Source organism: Choloepus didactylus, chromosome 4 (assembly GCF_015220235.1).
Source record: "Choloepus didactylus isolate mChoDid1 chromosome 4, mChoDid1.pri, whole genome shotgun sequence".
NCBI lineage: Eukaryota > Metazoa > Chordata > Mammalia > Pilosa > Megalonychidae > Choloepus > Choloepus didactylus.
The window spans coordinates 170,314,889-170,332,329 of NC_051310.1; the positions used below are offsets into that span (position 1 = coordinate 170,314,889).

The 17,441-nt window shown below is 40.3% G+C and overlaps 1 protein-coding gene and 1 pseudogene across 2 annotated transcripts in view; one reads left to right on the forward strand and one right to left on the reverse strand.

Annotated features, from left to right (window-relative positions):
- The window catches only part of PPP2R3C (protein phosphatase 2 regulatory subunit B''gamma), a 44,726-nt gene extending 39,974 nt beyond the window's left edge, over nt 1-4,752 (reverse strand). The window contains exon 1 of one of the 2 annotated variants that reach the window (XM_037834817.1): nt 4,292-4,752. In XM_037834817.1, the coding sequence (XP_037690745.1) occupies nt 4,292-4,361 (70 nt within the window). In that variant the 5' untranslated portion in view covers nt 4,362-4,752. The remainder of the gene's footprint in view (nt 1-4,291) is intronic. The other variant, XM_037834818.1, reaches the window with a different exon arrangement.
- The window catches only part of LOC119532412, a 237,897-nt pseudogene that overhangs the window by 83,416 nt on the left and 137,040 nt on the right, over nt 1-17,441 (forward strand).

Consider the following 17,441-nt stretch of genomic DNA (forward strand, 5'->3'; position numbering starts at 1 on the left):
TAGAGAGGGCAGACAGGAAAGAATCAAATCTGCACTTAACTTTTTTCCTACAGTTTCAGGGGAATAGACATCTCTTCTCTTACTCAAGGCTACCACACATTCTACCTGAGCACTTAATCTCATCCTCTCCAATTCTCCTCTTGCACATTATTCCATCATTTAGTCTATCATTCCCTCTCCCTCTCCCTCTCCAATTCTACTGGCTTTCCTAACTTACAAGAAAACCATCCAATAAAACCATTTCTTCCTACCTATTACCACATGTACTTCCTTTCTTTCTCATCCAATTTTTCAAAAGCAAAGCCCACCTTGGTTATCTCTACTTTCCTACCTTTCATTCCTTCTTTATGCAGTCCTGCTTCTGCTTTCACTACTCTATAGATACGGTTCCTGTCAGGGCAACCAACAACCTAATGTTTAGATTAATGGACACACCTCTGTCCTTGATTTCTCTGCTAAACCTGATACTGTTGATCATTCCACCTTCTCTTGGCTTTTATGAGACCATGCTGTGTTGCTTCTCCTATTTTCTGACCACTTCTTTTTCTGTAATCCTTCTTTCTTTATCATTCCAACTTTCATAATTTAACTTGTGATAAGTTCTAAACCTGTATTACTAACCCAGGCATTGCTCTTGACCTCTAAATCCAAACATTCAACAGAAAATATCTTCATCCCATTGTTCTGGCATTATCTAAGATAATTTTCCTAACCCCTCAATTTATTCTTCTTCTTCCATTTCTGTATATCCACTATTAGTGAATAGTAGTACCAGCATTAATCCATTACCCAAGCCCAAATCTCAAGAGTCATTTTCATTAATTAATAATTTCATTCATCTTTTTTCATTCATCTGTTTTAGAGATGCACAAGTATATGTGTGAGTATATGTGTTCATACATGTTTACCTGCACATGCAGCTTTCTACAGGGTGTCAGGGAAGACCTCATTGAGATGACATTATGTAAAGAATTGAAGAAAGTGAAGAAGCAAGTCATGCAGATGTCTGGGAGAAGTGTATTCCAGGCAAAGAAAACAATGCCGTGAGTGTTGTGTCCAGTGAAGAGGGAGGCAGTCACTATGGCTGGAACAGAATAGGTCAGAGGGAATAGTAAGAGATAAGGGAAGACAAATAATGGTGGGACAGGTTTTTAGGCCACTGGAAAAACTTTGACTTTTATTCTGGTGAGATAGAGCCAACAGAACCAATTAGGAGGTTAGTGCAGTAACGCAGGTGACAAACAGTAATGGCTTGGGCTGTGGTGGCTGCAATCACAGGATCTGCTGACATACTGGATGTGTGGTATCAAAAGAAGAGAGGAGTCAAAGATTTCGCCAAAAGTTTTGTTCTGAGCAGATGATGGTGCCATTACTAAGATGGGGAAAACCATGACTGAGCAAGTTATAGGGGCAGATCAGGAGTTGAGTTCTGGACAAATGAAGATTAAGATATCTACAGATATCTAAGTGGCAATGTCAAGTAGGAAGCAGATATATGAATCTGGCATTCAGGGAAGAGGTCAATGTGCAAATATGAATCAACAGCAAATACTTAAAGCCACAGGACTGGATGATTTCACAATGAAATTGAACATATAGAATAGAAGCCAAACAAGAACTTAGCCTTGGGACACTCCAGTGTTGTTGTTGGGAAGAAGAGGAAGAAAAAGCATGGAAGTCCGAGATGGGATGACAGGTGAGGTAGGAGGAAAACTAAGTGTGTGTGTCCCAGAAGCCAAGAGAATGAAGTATATGTAGGAGGAGAGAGTGGACTATTATGTCAAATACTATCAACAGGTCAAATACGAAGAGGACTGAAAACTGACCACTGGATTTAACAACATGGAGACCACTGATAATCTTGACAAGCAGGAATTAAAGTCAAGTACAGATTTAATGAACAACTCTTTCAACAGGTGTTGCTGTAAGGGGAGCACTGAAATTTGGCATAGCTAGATGGGAGTTAAGTCAAGGAAATTTCTTTAAAATGAGAGAAATACCAGCATGTTTACATGCTGATGGGAATGACTGTGTAGAGAAAGAAAAATAAATGATGGAGGAGAGAGGGGACAAGTGTATTGTTTATATCCTTTAATATGCAAGAATGGGTTCCAGAACAAAGGATGGGGTGTAGTATACTGATGGAGAGTTTTAAATAGGAGCTTGTACAACCTATATAATTTACTTGTTATTTTGTTTATCATCTATGGTGGTTTGAAGCCATATGTACCCCAGAAAAACATGTTCTTAAATCTAATCCATTCCTGTGATGTAAGCCTATTTTAAGGAAGACCTTTTGAGGAGGTTACTTCAGTTAAAAGGTATCCCACCTCAGTCAGGATGGGGTTTAATCCTATTACTGGAGTCCTTTATAAAAGAATGAAATTCAGAGAGAAAACCACAGAATTAGGAAGCAGAAGGGAGAGACCAGCAGATGCTGCCTTGTGCCTTGCCATGTGGCAGAGGAGCCAAGGATAGCTGGGAGCAGCTAGTCTTTGGGAAGAAAGCATCACCTTGATAATACCTTGATGTGGACATTTTCCCAGACTCAAACTATAAGGTAATACCTTCCCTTTGCTTAAGCCAACCCATGTCATGGTTTTTGCTGGAGCAGCCTAGGAAACTAAAACATCATCTCTCTCCACACTAAAGTCTAAGTTCTATAAAGACAGAGATTTTTGTGTATTTTGTTCCTGGCTATAGCCTAGAACAGTACTTGCCACATAAAAGGCATGCAGTAAACATCTCTGAATGAATGGAGTGGGTTAAAGAGAGAACAGGAGAAAGCAGGGAAAGCACAAGTATAGATAACTCTTTTTGAGAAGTTTTCCTTAAAAGGGATGCAGAGAAATATGGCAGAAGCTAGATCAAATGACTTTTTAAAGATAGATGATTGTCAGTGCTGAGAAATGATCCAGGAGAGAAGGAAAATCTGATGATGCATGAGAGAGAGTATTATGCTGAATGAAATACGTGAATAAGAAAAGGAATGCAATCTAGTGCTGGATTAGAGGGACTGCTTCCAATAGGAGCATGGGCATTTCATCATTTTAACAGTGAAGGCAGACCATATGGCACAGTATGGGTTGAATTGCGCCCCCTACCCCAATATGTTGAAGTCCTAACCTCCAGTAACTGTGAATGTGACCTTATTTGGAAATAGGATCATTGAAGATGGAATTGGTTAAGTTAAAAAAAGGTCAAATGGGAGTAAGGTGAGACCTTAATCCAATGTGCTGTCATAAGGGGCATAAGAAGGCTGCAGCACAAGAAAGGGAGAAGAGAGATGAGAGCCATGTGATGACGGAGGTAGCAAATTGCTGCAGCTGCAAGCCAAGGAGCAGCAAGGATTGCAGGCAAACCACCAGAAGCTAGGAAGAAGCAAGGAGGAATTCTCCCCTACAGGGTTCAAAGGGAACATAGTCTTGTTCACACCTCGATTCCCAACTTCAAGCTTCCAGAACTGTGAAACAATAAACTTCTGTTTTAAGCCACTAAGTTTGTGGTACTTTGTTACAGCAGCCCTAGGAAAGAAATACAGGCCTCTAGGCAAGGGGAAGCTGATAAAAATGGTAAATGGAATGAGATGAGGTGCTTCTCTGATTGCTTCTATTTTCTCAATGATATTAAAAAAGAAATTCATCAGCTGAAAATAAGGACTGGGTAGGACATATTGGGAGTTTAAGGAGAAGGGGTGGGTAGAGTTGCCTTGGAGTGTGGGAGAATGACTGTCTAAGAAACACGATAGAAGTAACTAAAAGACCTATTTTAGGTTAGCGGACATGAATCAAAACTGAGGCAAATCATCAAGGTTCTTTTTTTTTTTCCCAGCCACTTTCATCTGCCATGGATGCAGGCGTGGAATAGAAATGAAAGATGAATTTATCCGTGTTGGTTAACAGGCAAGTGTGAATGAGGGGAAAAGCGACAAGGACGAATGGATAATGAAATCTAAGATGGGTAAGGAGAGAAGGGAGGACATGAAAAGTGTTCCAGTAAAATGGCTGCAGGGTCAACGAACTAGAGGTCCTGATGGGGTGGAAAAGTTGTTCCTTACGATACGTCTAGTTCACGACCATGGAAGTCAGGATAGGTTTTCTCTCCCCAAAATCATTTCCCTGAAAAGTTGGGGATAAACCTCTCTGGATACCCAAACCACGTTCCACTCCGCCTCCTTTGTCAGAACAGATTTTAAAAAAACAGAGAGCGCGGCTCTGGGTTGCTCCTCCTCTCCATTCTCCACCCTCCTCCCCTCCAATTTGGGGCACAGGTCGGCCCCTCCCAAACTCACTGTTTGGGCCGGTGTTGGGCATCGCTAAACGCCGGCGAAGAACTTCTTTCCAGTCCATAGTCGACTCCATGGTAGCAGCAGCTCCTGCATTTGCTGTTTACTAACCGCTGCACCCACCACCAGCAGAGACTTCAGACGCCTCCAAGCCCCCGTAGTGGTTAGGAAGGTTGCTCAACCGCCATCTTGGACATGGGCGGAAGTCTGGGCTAAACAGAAAACGAACTATTACTCTAGCGATCGCCGAGAATGCGAAGATCACGCTAATAGGGCGGAAAGTAGACGTGAAAGAGATGGAAATTGAGGAGGCGTCCCACCCTCACGAAGCCCGATTTTAAAGGCCCAAGATAAGGAAGCCTGTCCATTTATTTCTTCACTTTGGTTCCTTGGCTCTTGTATCCCACGTGACTCGAGTCCGTTGGCATTTTCGGCTCGGGGAAAGCGCTTTCTTCCTTCGCTATTTCTTTTCATTGGTCATTGTGGATACTTGGAGACCATAAAGAACCGCTGAATTTAGTATAAGTTTTCAGCAGCCACACTGCTCTCTTATGCCACCAAAAGCTTCAAATTCGCTCTCTTCTCGCCGCCAGAGTCAGCGGAACGCCTGTGTCCCATTTGGGTCTTGTACCCGCGGACTGGTATTAGCACGGTGCACAGGCATGTTGTACGTTTCCGCCGGCAGTATGTTTGCGGGAAGCGTGAGTGTTGTGGTGAATTGTTGAATGAAGTATAGTTCGTTTGTGATCGTTATGTACAGGGTCAAGGCCGTGCCCTTCGTGGATCTCCCTTATTTACCTGAATTGTTGGTTCCGACGCCCTCCATCCCACATCCCCATGTGAGGAGTTTTGCGACCTGGGGAGAGTAGTTATGCAGAGCGGGAGCCCCTAGACTTTGGCTGTCGTCGCTGTCGTTGCTGTTAATGAGCCTGTGGTTAGGGGCTTCCGGGCTCAGTTTTCGATTTTGCGCCTCCTTTTCAGGAAGGCTCTCATGGGGTTCTACCGCTTTTCGTTGTGATCCGTGTGATACTTGCGCCTTTTCCTCAGGTCTGAATTTAACAGCCACCAGAGGATCTGTTCCCGGGCTCTGGAGTTTTCCACCTAGTTTGGATATTCCCTGGTGGTTTTTTTAATGAAGAGAAGTCACATGCCTCCGTTGCGATTTTTAGCTCTCAAAACGGAACCTCGATGTGTCTTCAGAGGAGAAAGTGGAAATCTCCTTTGAAAAGTTGCTCTTTCATTCTCCACACCGCCCCCCCCGCTCCCCCTTAGTTTTGGTTTAGAATCTCCCTCACCATATCTGGTGCTGGCTTTACTGCATAAAGACTTTCTGTTTGTCTGGTTTCCGAAGCTTAAGGTTTGGAACAGCATCCCATTCCTTGGGTTAGGCCCCGGAAACACTCATGTCTTCTTCCTCATTACTATGGCATCAGGAACCAACAGAGGTGGTTTTCTCTTACAACAGTGTCTTCACAAAATACCAAAGCAACGAATCTGTTGATTGCCAAGGCCAAAAACCTTAGGAAAAGATACGTGGACAGTTATGAGCAAATTTCTTCTGATCTCATCTTTTTTGTAGCGGGAACAGCTAAGAGATCACAGATGACTCCTCAGCGTAAAGATACCTTGCCACGTCCAAGGAACACCATTCAACTTCCAACAAAATCTTTGAATTTAGAGGAGTGGGCTAAACTTAAAGAAGAATTCAAAGGAAAGGAGAATTTTGAAAATTGGATCAGCTCACAGCTGGCTCACTTTCATAACTCTGTAGATGTGGCCAAATCCCTGCTGGCATGGGTATCTGCAAAGAACAGTGGAATTATAGCCTATGACTTGCTGGCCAGAATTTGTATCTTTGTGTCTTTCATAAGCAGACAGCCGAAGTTACTGATGTCTGTGAAATCATGGAAGCCTGATCCAAGCATTTAGAATCGTGGGGTTACAGTCTTCTCATCCGGGGATAAATCCTGCCAGACATGTGGAGAAAGGCCTTATTGCTGTTAGAAGATACCGAACAAGTCATGATCCCTTCCAAAAGAAACTGATGATGGCATCCGGAGAGCTCTCTATCATGTGTAAACACAGCTTGGAAACTATCAGGAATTGCTAGGTTATAATCTTATTCCTATGTTGGAAACTTTAAAAGCCTTTTTTGATTTTGGAAAAGACATAAGGGATGATCAGTATTCAAACAAACTACTAGACATTCTTTTTTATCTAAGAAATAATCAGCAAACTACTAGACATTCTTTTTTATCTAAGAAATAATCAGCTATATCCTGGGGAGACATTTGCACATGGTAGAAAAACATGATTTGAGAGGTAATTTTTATTTTTCTTCATATGTATGTTCTTATTTTAATACCTATACCCAAAAATAGTCCCCTCCTTTTTTTTTTAGTTGCTGAGAATCATTACTATTCAGATTATACTTTTTTCGATTTTTAATAGCATTTGTTTCCTCTATCCTAAGACAAAATTTTCTTTCTTTTTAAAAAAGTAGCAGAAGAATTTGTGCTATTCTCCACCCATCATAAAAGGGAAATTATGGAACATTTTCTTTTTAGAAGTGTCATTTATTTTGTTTTCTGAGGCAATTAAAACGATGATGAATAGTACATGACCAAAATTCATTGGAAGGAAAAAATATAGTATTTGGCTGAAATGTCCATGATTTGTTTTAGTATTTTAGAAGTTCCTCTGAAACCATGTAACTGGTATAATGTACTTACATTTGTTCTTTGTAATATCTGCACTCCGTCAACTTGGATGGTTGGAGTGCACAAGGAGATCCTAATTAAACCTGATATGCAAGCACTAAAATGGAAAATCTTCATCTTTCCAGTCATTTTGGATTTTTCCATCACTTGGCTGCTCGTAACCAAGGCTCTTTTTTCGCTTTGGTTTTATTCTGGGTACATGCTGTTTATTACTTCAGTTTCTTTTCTTTTTTTTTCTTATTTTTTTTTACCACTAATTTGCTTCAGGCTTTTTTCTAAAAAATCATTCCTTCTCTCTTTTCCTCACTTTGCTAGTATTTATCACATTTACAGAGCTTTGAGGTGGCATTTATTTTATGCTTAATTGTCTTTCAGGCTGGATTTAATCATTCAGTCATTTAACGTAATTATTGAATAGCAACTGTGGATTATCCAGATTGTGAAAATCTTTGTGTGCCGAGGAGTTTGTATTTTATTCTGTTATCAAGAGTGTTGGTTTTGGATTGGAGTTGTAGAAAGGTTAACTGCCAAAGCAGTGAGAAGAGCAGAGTGGAGAGGGGTGAAAACTGGAAAACAGGGAGATCTGTTTGGAGGCAGTTGTAGGTTTGAGTTAAGAGATGATGAGACCCTGAGTTATGTAACTCGGGAGGAGAGAAGTTAATAGAATCTATTGGATTCAATAATAATATGTACAAGAGGAAAAAGTAAAAGATAACATGAGTGAGCACATAAATCAAATAAGTTTTGAATGCCTCTGATACAGGCTATGTAGTGATTGTTTTATGATATAAAATCTGTTATGATGACATTCACAACCTAAGTGGGACTATAATGTCTGACAGTTAATAACTGGTGTATAAAAGAAGGAAGAAATTACTCTGGACTAGAGCTATCTCAGGCAGCTCTATGGAGAAGGTTAGAGTTGGGTTTGGTGTAGAGGTCATACGACTATGATCAGTTGCTTTCTCTATAGCATCAGTGAATTAGGTTTGGAGATAAGGGTCAATGATGGGAGGAGAAGAGAAGGAAGAAGGAAATCTAGAGTAGGGTACCATCAATTCCCATAGTCTCATCATGGTGTAAAAACCACTATTCTAATTAAACCATTCTAGAGAAGTATCCTCACTTCTCAGAGTTCTTGCTGACAGAGTTTCTAAATACACTGACTATCTTTGAGTTCAATAGGAATCTAACTTTCTGATGACTTGGTTTTGCTATCTTTTTTGTAGTGTTCCTGGAGAACAATGGAAAGGACAATTCTCCACAATCCAGAAAAGGTAGAGGCCAAATTTTCATTTATTTTAACTTGTTTAATTCAAGTTTAGTATGTTTTATTGTTATTGAGTCAAAAAAATTTTTTTTAAGCATGTAACGGATAGGATTAGAGTACCTTAGGAAAAAAGCCATCTTTTGTGTTCAAGAAATTGCAGTGCTCAAATTGACGTTTCTCCTGTAGGTACTGTAATCCTGGCATGAAGCCTTAGAGATGTTTTCCCTTGTATTTGGGACCTGGTTGTATTTTAGGAATGACTTTAAAAATTTCACCTGGATACCCAGCAGTCTACTCTCTTGGGTTTCCTGGCACAACAATGTGTGATATTACCAGTTTTCCAAAAAAATCAGTGCATGTGATGATCACAAAGGTATTAATGTTCTATTTTATTACCTTTTGATTTCCTCATATCTTGGGATTATTCATTTTAGAAAAAGTTCCTTTCCAGGGCATTATTTAACATAACCTTTGCAGTTCCAGTGGTCAGTGTTAGGGCTGTGGAAAAACCATAGAGTCTATTTACCTGAGTCCAGAAGAGTTTTGAATTTCTCAAGGGAAATATCATGAGGGATGTGGTAGATGAAGGTGACCAATAAAAGAGATGACTCCTGAGGTGAGTATGGAAGAGGTTTTATGGCATTCTTGGATTGACTGTCTAGAGCAGGGTTGGCAAACTTTTTCTGTAAAAGGCCAGATGGAAATTATTTTAGGCTTTGTGAGCCATTCCATCTCTACCTCAACTTTTCATTTTTCAGCTTTGCTATTGTAGTGAAAACAGCCCCAGACAATACATAAATGAATGGATCCAATAAAACTTTATTTATAACATCAAGCAGTGGGCTTGATGACTTATGGTCATAGTTGGCCACCTGTTAAGAGGTTGCTTTAGAATTTAATAGAATGATTAGATTGGACTGTATCTATTGAAGTCAGTCCTCTAACACCTGGGCACAAGTGTACTTTAAAAAGATAGCTGGCTTATTCTTTCTCTGGAGTGCTTTCAGAAAAGTGTCTTGTTTCTCACAGCCTTTCTAATCAAGGGAGTTTAGAGCAACTTCACAAAATTATTTCAATATTTTTAGTGTTGAATTTGATCTTCTAAGTCATTTATAATATTTTTATTTTGCTCATCATGAGCACTTTATGCTGCCTTATTAAAATTAAGTTGAAGAGGGGTATAAGTCTCCATGGCAACGTGGGACATGACTCCCAGGGATGAGACTGGCCCTGGCATCCTGGGATTGACAATGCCTTCTTTTTTTTTTTTTTTTTTTTTTTTTTTTTAAATCATCATTTTATTGAGATATATTCACATACCACGCAGTCATACAAAACAAATTGTACTTTCGATTGTTTACAGTACCATTACATAGTTGTACATTCATCACCTAAATCAATCCCTGACACCTTCATTAGCACACACACAAAAATAACAAGAATAATAATTAGAGTGAAAAAGAGCAATTGAAGTAAAAAAGAACACTGGGTACCTTTGTCTGTCTGTTTCCCTCCCCTACTTTTCTACACATCCATCCATAAACTAGACAAAGTGGTGTTTGGTCCTTATGGCTTTCCCAATCCCATTGTCACCCCTCATAAGCTACATTTTTATACAACTGTCTTCGAGATTCATGGGTTCTGGGTTGTAGTTTGATAGTTTCAGGTATCCACCACCAGCTACCCCAATTCTTTAGAACCTAAAAAGGGTTGTCTAAAGTGTGCATAAGAGTGCCCACCAGAGTGACCTCTCGGCTCCTTTTGGAATCTCTCTGCCACTGAAGCTTATTTCATTTCCTTTCACATCCCCCTTTTGGTCAAGAAGATGTTCTCCGTCCCACGGTGCCAGGTCTACATTCCTCCCTGGGAGTCATATTCCACGTTGCCAGGGAGATTCACTTCCCTGGGTGTCTGATCCCACGTAGGGGGGAGGGCAGTGATTTCACCTTTCAAGTTGGCTTAGCCAGAGAGAGAGGGCCACATCTGAGCAACAAAGAGGCACTCAGGAGGAGACTCTTAGGCACAAATACAGGGAGGCCTAGCCTCTCCTTTGCAGCAACCGTCTTCCCAAGGGTAAAACTTATGGTAGAGGGCTCAACCCATCAAACCACCAGTCCCCTATGTCTGTGGTCATGTTAGCAACCATGGAGGTGGGGTAGGCGAATACCCCTGCATTCTCCACAGGCTCCTCAAGGGGGCACTACATCTTTTTTTTTTTTTTTTTTTTTCCCCTTGTTTGTCTTTTTTTCTTTTTTTTCTTTTTTTTTTTTTTTTTTTTTTAACTTTCCCTTCTTTTTTCAAATCACCTGTATGAAAAAAAAAGTTAAAAAGAAAACAAACATACAATAAAAGAGCATTTCAAAGAGACCATAGCAAGGGAGTAAGAAAAAGACAACTAACCTAAGATAACTGCTTAACTTCCAACATGTTCCTACTTTACCCCAAGAAAGTTACATAATATAGCAACATTTCAGTGAACTTGTTCCTACTACAACCATCAGAAATTAACAGACCATAGTCATTTCTGGGCATCCCCAGAACGTTAAATAGCTTATCTGTTCTTCCTGGATTATTGTTCCCCCTTCCTTAATTGCTCTCTACTGCTAGTTCCCCTACATTCTACATTATAAACCATTTGTTTTACATTTTTCAAAGTTCACATTAGTGGTAGCATATAATATTTCTCTTTTTGTGCCTGGCTTATTTCGCTCAGCATTATGTCTTCAAGGTTCATCCATGTTGTCATATGTTTCACCAGATCGTTCCTTCTTACTGCCGCGTAGTATTCCATCGTGTGTATATACCACATTTTATTTATCCACTCATCTGTTGAAGGACATTTGGGTTGTTTCCATCTCTTGGCAATTGTGAATAATGCTGCTATGAACATTGGCGTGCAGATATCTGTTCGTGTCACTGCTTTCCGATCTTCCGGGTATATACCGAGGAGTGCAATCGCTGGATCGAATGGTAGCTCTATATCTAGTTTTCTAAGGAACTGCCAGACTGACTTCCAGAGTGGCTGAACCATTATACAGTCCCACCAACAATGAATAAGAGTTCCAATTTCTCCACATCCCCTCCAGCATTTGTAGTTTCCTGTTTGTTTAATGGCAGCCATTCTAACCGGTGTTAGATGGTATCTCATTGTGGTCTTAATTTGCATCTCTCTAATAGCTAGTGAAGCTGAACATTTTTTCATGTGTTTCTTGGTCATTTGTATTTCCTCTTCAGAGAACTGTCTTTTCATATCTTTTGCCCATTTTATAATTGGGCTGTCTGTACTATTGTCATTGAGTTGTAGGATTTCTTTGTATATGCAAGATATCAGTCTTTTGTCAGATACATGGTTTCCAAAAATTTTTTCCCATTGAGTTGGCTGCCTCTTTACCTTTTTGAGAAATTCCTTTGAGGTGCAGAAACTTCTAAGCTTGAGGAGTTCCCATTTATCTATTTTCTCTTTTGTTGCTTGTGCTTTGGGTGTAAAGTCTAGGAAGTGGCCTCCTAATACAAGGTCTTGAAGATGTTTTCCTACATTATCTTCTAGGAGTTTTATGGTACTTTCTTTTATATTGAGATCTTTGGTCCATTTTGAGTTAATTTTTGTGTAGGGGGTGAGGTAGGGGTCCTCTTTCATTCTTTTGGATATGGATATCCAACTCTCCCAGCCCCATTTGTTGAAAAGACCATTATGGCTCAGTTCGGTGACTTTGGGGGCCTTATCAAAGATCAGTCGGCCATAGATCTGAGGGTCTATCTCTGAATTCTCAATTCGATTCCATTGATCTATATGTCTATCTTTGTGCCAGTACCATGCTGTCTTGGCAACTGTGGCTTTATAATAAGCTTCAAAGTCAGGGAGTGTAAGTCCTCCCACTTCGTTTTTCTTTTTTAGAGTGTCTTTAGCAATTCGAGGCATCTTCCCTTTCCAAATAAATTTGATAACTAGCTTTTCCAAGTCTGCAAAGTAGGTTGTTGGAATTTTGATTGGGATTGCATTGAATCTGTAGATGAGTTTGGGTAGAATTGACATCTTAATGACATTTAGCCTTCCTATCCATGAACATGGAATATTTTTCCATCTTTTAAGGTCCCCTTCTATTTCTTTTAGTAGAGTTATGTAGTTTTCTTTGTATAGGTCTTTTACATCTTTGGTTAAGTTGATTCCTAGGTACTTGATTTTTTTAGTTGCTATTGAAAATGGTATCTTTTTCTTGAGTGTCTCTTCAGTTTGTTCATTTCTAGCATATAGAAACATTACTGACTTATGTGCATTAATCTTGTATCCCGCTACTTTGCTAAATTTGTTTATTAGCTCTAGTAGGTGTATCGTTGATTTCTCAGGGTTTTCTAGATATAAGATCATATCATCTGCAAACAATGACAGTTTTACTTCTTCTTTTCCAATTTGGATGCCTTTTATTTCTTTGTCTTGCCGGATTGCCCTGGCTAGCACTTCCAGCACAATGTTGAATAACAGTGGTGACAGCGGGCATCCTTGTCTTGTTCCTGATCTTAGAGGGAAGGCTTTCAGTCTCTCACCATTGAGTACTATGCTGGCTGTGGGTTTTTCATATATGCTCTTTATCATGTTGAGGAAGTTTCCTTCAATTCCTACCTTTTGAAGTGTTTTTATCAAAAACGGATGTTGGATTTTGTCAAATGCTTTTTCAGCATCTATTGAGATGATCAATTGATTTTTCCCTTTCGAGTTTTTAATGTGTTGTAATACATTGATTGTTTTTCTGATGTTGAACCATCCTTGCATGCCTGGAATGAACCCCACTTGGTCATGGTGTATGATTTTTTTAATGTGTCTTTGGATTCGATTTGCAAGTATTTTGTTGAGGATTTTTGCATCTATATTCATTAGGGAGATTGGCCGGTAGTTTTCCTTTTTTGTAGCATCTTTGCCTGGTTTTGGTATTAGATTGATGTTAGCTTCATAAAATGAGTTAGGTAGTGTTCCATTTTTTTCAATGTTTTGAAAGAGTTTGAGTAAGATTGGTGTCAGTTCTTTCTGGAAAGTTTGGTAGAATTCCCCTGTGAAGCCATCTGGCCCTGGGCATTTATTTGTGGGAAGATTTTTGATGACTGATTGGATCTCTTTGCTTGTGATGGGTTGGTTGAGGTCTTCTATTTCTTCTCTGGTCAGTCTAGGTTGTTCATATGTTTCCAGGAAATTGTCCATTTCTTCTACATTATCCAGTTTGTTGCCATACAGTTGTTCATAATATCCTCTTATAATTTTTTTAATTTCTTCAGGATCTGCAGTTATGTCACCTTTTTCATTCATTATTTTGTTTATATGGGTCTTCTCTCTTTTTGATTTTGTCAGTCTAGCTAGGGGCTTGTCAATCTTGTTGATCTTCTCAAAGAACCAACTTTTGGTGATATTTATCCTTTCTATTGTTTTTTTGTTCTCTATGTCATTTATTTCTGCTTTAATCCTTGTTATTTCTTTTCTTCTACTTGGTTTAGGATTGGTTTGCTGTTCATTTTCTAGCTTCTTCAGTTGATCCATTAGTTCTTTGATTTTGGCTCTTTCTTCCTTTTTAATATATGCGTTTAGTGCTATAAATTTCCCCCTTAGCACTGCTTTTGCTGCATCCCATAGGTTTTGGTATGTTGTGTTCTCATTTTCATTCGTCTCTATATATTTAGCAATTTCTCTTGCTATTTCTTCTTTAACCCACTGGTTGTTTAGGAGTGTGTTGTTTAACCTCCAGGTATTTGTGAATTTTCTAAGTCTCTGATGGTTATTGACTTCTAATTGTATTCCATTGTGGTCAGAGAATGTGCTTTGAATGATTTCAATCTTTTTAAATTTATTGAGGCTTGTTTTATGTCCCAGCATATGATCTATTCTGGAGAAAGTTCCGTGAGCACTAGAAAAGTATGTGTATCCTGGTGATTTGGGATGTAATGTCCTGTAGATGTCTGTTAAATCTAATTCATTTATCAGATTGTTTAGGTTTTCAATTTCCTTATTGGTCTTCTGTCTGGTTGATCTATCTATAGGAGAGAGTGATGTGTTGAAGTCTCCCACAATTATTGTGGAAACATCAATTGCTTCCTTTAGTTTTGCCAATGTTTCTCTCATGTATTTTGTGGCACCTTGATTGGGTGCATAGACATTTACGATTGTTATTTCTTCTTGCTGAATTGCCCCTTTTATTAGTATGTAGTGGCCTTCTTTGTCTCTCAAAACATCCCTGCATTTGAAGTCTATTTTATCTGAGATTAATATTGCTACACCTGCTTTCTTTTGGCTGTAGCTTGCATGAAATATTTTTTTCCCTCCTTTCACTTTCAATTTCTTTGTGTCCCTGTGTCTAAGATGAGTCTCTTGTATGCAACATATTGATGGTTCATTTTTTTTGATCCATTCTGCGAATCTATATCTTTTAATTGGGGAGTTTAATCCATTTACATTCAACGTTAAAACCGTGAAGGCATTTCTTGAATCGGCCATCTTATCCTTTGGATTATGTTTGCCATATTTTTCCCTCTCTCTATTAATATCCTTTATTGTACCCATACCGAATCTCTTTAGTACTGAACCTTTCTCCAAGTCTCTCTGTCCTGTCTTTGTTTCTCTGTCTGTAGGGCTCCCTTTAGTATCTCCAGTAGGGCAGGTCTCTTGTTAGCAAATTCTCTCAGCATTTCTTTGTCTGTGAAAAATTTAAGCTCTCCCTCAAATTTGAAGGAGAGCTTTGCTGGATAAAGTATTCTTGGCTGGAAATTCCTCTCTCTCAGAATTTTAAATATATCGTGCCACTGCCTTCTCGCCTCCATGGTGGCTGCTGAGTAGTCACTACTTAGTCTTATGCTGTTTCCTTTGTATGTGGTGAATTGCTTTTCTCTTGCTGCTTTCAGAACTTGCTCCTTCTCTTCTATGTTTGACAGTGTGATCAGTATATGTCTCAGAGTGGGTTTTTTTGGATTTATTCTATTTGGAGTTCGCTGAGCATTTATGATTTGTGTATTTATGTTGTTTAGAAGATTTGGGAAGTTTTCCCCAACAATTTCTTTGAATACTCTTCCTAGACCTTTACCCTTTTCTTCCCCTTCTGGGACACCAATGAGTCTTATATTCGGACGCTTCATATTATCTATCATATCCCTGAGGTCCATTTCGAGTTTTTCAATTTTTTTCCCCATTCTTTCTTTTATGCTTTCATTTTCCATTCTGTCATCTTCCAGGTCACTGATTCGTTGTTCAACTTCCTCTAGTCTTGTACTATGAGTGTCCAGAATCTTTTAATTTGGTCAACAGTTTCTTTAATTTCCATAAGATCATCCATTTTTTTATTTAGTCTTGCAATGTCTTCTTTATGCTCTTCTAGGGTCTTCTTGATTTCCTTCATATCCCGTACTAGGGTCTCATTGTTCATCTTTAGTTCTTTGAGTAGCTGCTCTAGGTGTGTCTCTTCTGGTCTTTTGATTTGGGTGCTTGGGCTTGGGTTATCCATATCGTCTGGTTTTTTCATATGCTTTATAATTTTCTGTTGTTTTTGGCCTCGTGGCATTTGCTGTCCTTGATAGGGTTCTTTTAGGGTTTGTAGACCAGTTGAAGTCCTTATCTCTAATTTATCAGATCTACAGCTTCGTGGAGTACACTTTCTCTAACTAACCAGCAGGTGGCGTCCACGAGCCACCTGTTCTCCACAAGCCAGATCTCCCCTGCTTAGCCTTTTTGGTGAGTGGGGGAGTGAGTCTTGTGGGGCCCAATTGGTGTCCCAAGCTTGCGTGTGTAGTTGGTGTTGCCTGCCCTGTATGTGGGGCGTGTTTCTGGGCAGTCGGGGAGGGGGGGTGGCCCTAACAATCAAATCTCCCTGATGATCCTAGAGTTTTAAAGCTACTGCAATAGTCTAATCCTTCAGTTCAGTCCTGCCACAGTTTGTCTCTGCCACTGACCCACAAGTCTTTGGTATTGGCGTATGGCTCCTGAGACTTGCAAGTGGGCCCCTCTTCCAGGCTGTGCACCCCGGGTCCTCTGTTGAGGGATGACTGTGCTATGTCACAGGTGAGTGCCGTCCCCCCAGGGCAGTTCTGGGCTGCTGGGCTGTGTTGGGAGGCTCCCAGTCTGCTCAAATGATGGCTGAATGGGGCTCTGTTAATTCACACTGCTCCCCCTTCCCAGCTCTGGGACATTCAGCTGAGGTTGCAGGGAAGGCTAATGTCCACGCCCAGTTTTGTGGTGTGTGTCTGTTATTTGAAGCACTTCCGTCACACTGGGTTGTCTGGGGCAGCTCTGGGCTATGGGGCTGGCGATGGGCAGGAGTGTTTCCTGTCCACCAGGATGGTGGCTGTGAGCGGACACCCCCCTTTTCTTGGGAAGTTGTGTTGTTTAGTGAATTTTCTCAGCCACTGGATTATTGCCTTTTGTCTCAGAGCTCTCTTATTTCTGCTCTTGACTTGACGTGCCCAAATTTCAATTCTTTGAAGCTTTCTGTATTGAGCTTCTTAGAGTAATTGTTTTAGAAAAAGCAAAAAGGATTTAAAAAAAAAAAAACAAAAAAAAAAAAAACGGCCCTCCTCAGAGATCTAATGGGTTATTGAAATGCTAATAGACAAAGCAACCAGGGCCATTAAGGAAAGGTGCCCTGGGCGGAGAGATCAGCCTTGCTTCGGGATTTGCATATGCGCCTCAAGGCCTGATCTCCGCCCTTCCCCTTTCTGTGTTCACCAGAACTCCAAAAATCCTCTGCTTTTACTTTGGAGCTTCTCGTGTTGTTTTCCTTCTATGCCCGTCTCCTCTCTGCTGGGCTGGCTGCTCTCAGAGTCTCTGGTGTCTGGCCTCAGTCTATCTATGGTTGGAGTTTGAATCAGTAGAATGAGTTTCCGATGAGAGCAGCCACTGCAATTCTCCCTTCTCCTTCCTGGAGCTGACAGCCCCTCCTCCCCCGGGACTGAGCCTGGCAGGGAGGGGCGCGGGTCCCCTGGCCGCAAAAACTTACAGATTTCGGTGATCTCAGCAGTTCCACGTTTTCATGAGTGTTGTATGAAGTATGCCCAAAGACAGATTGCTCTGTGGTGTCCAGTCCACGCAGTTCCTGGCTTTTTACCTACTTTCCTGGAGGAGTAACTAAAACATACAGCTCACCAGTCTGCCATCTTGCCCCGCCTCCGACAATGCCTTCTTAACCAAAAGGGGGAAAAG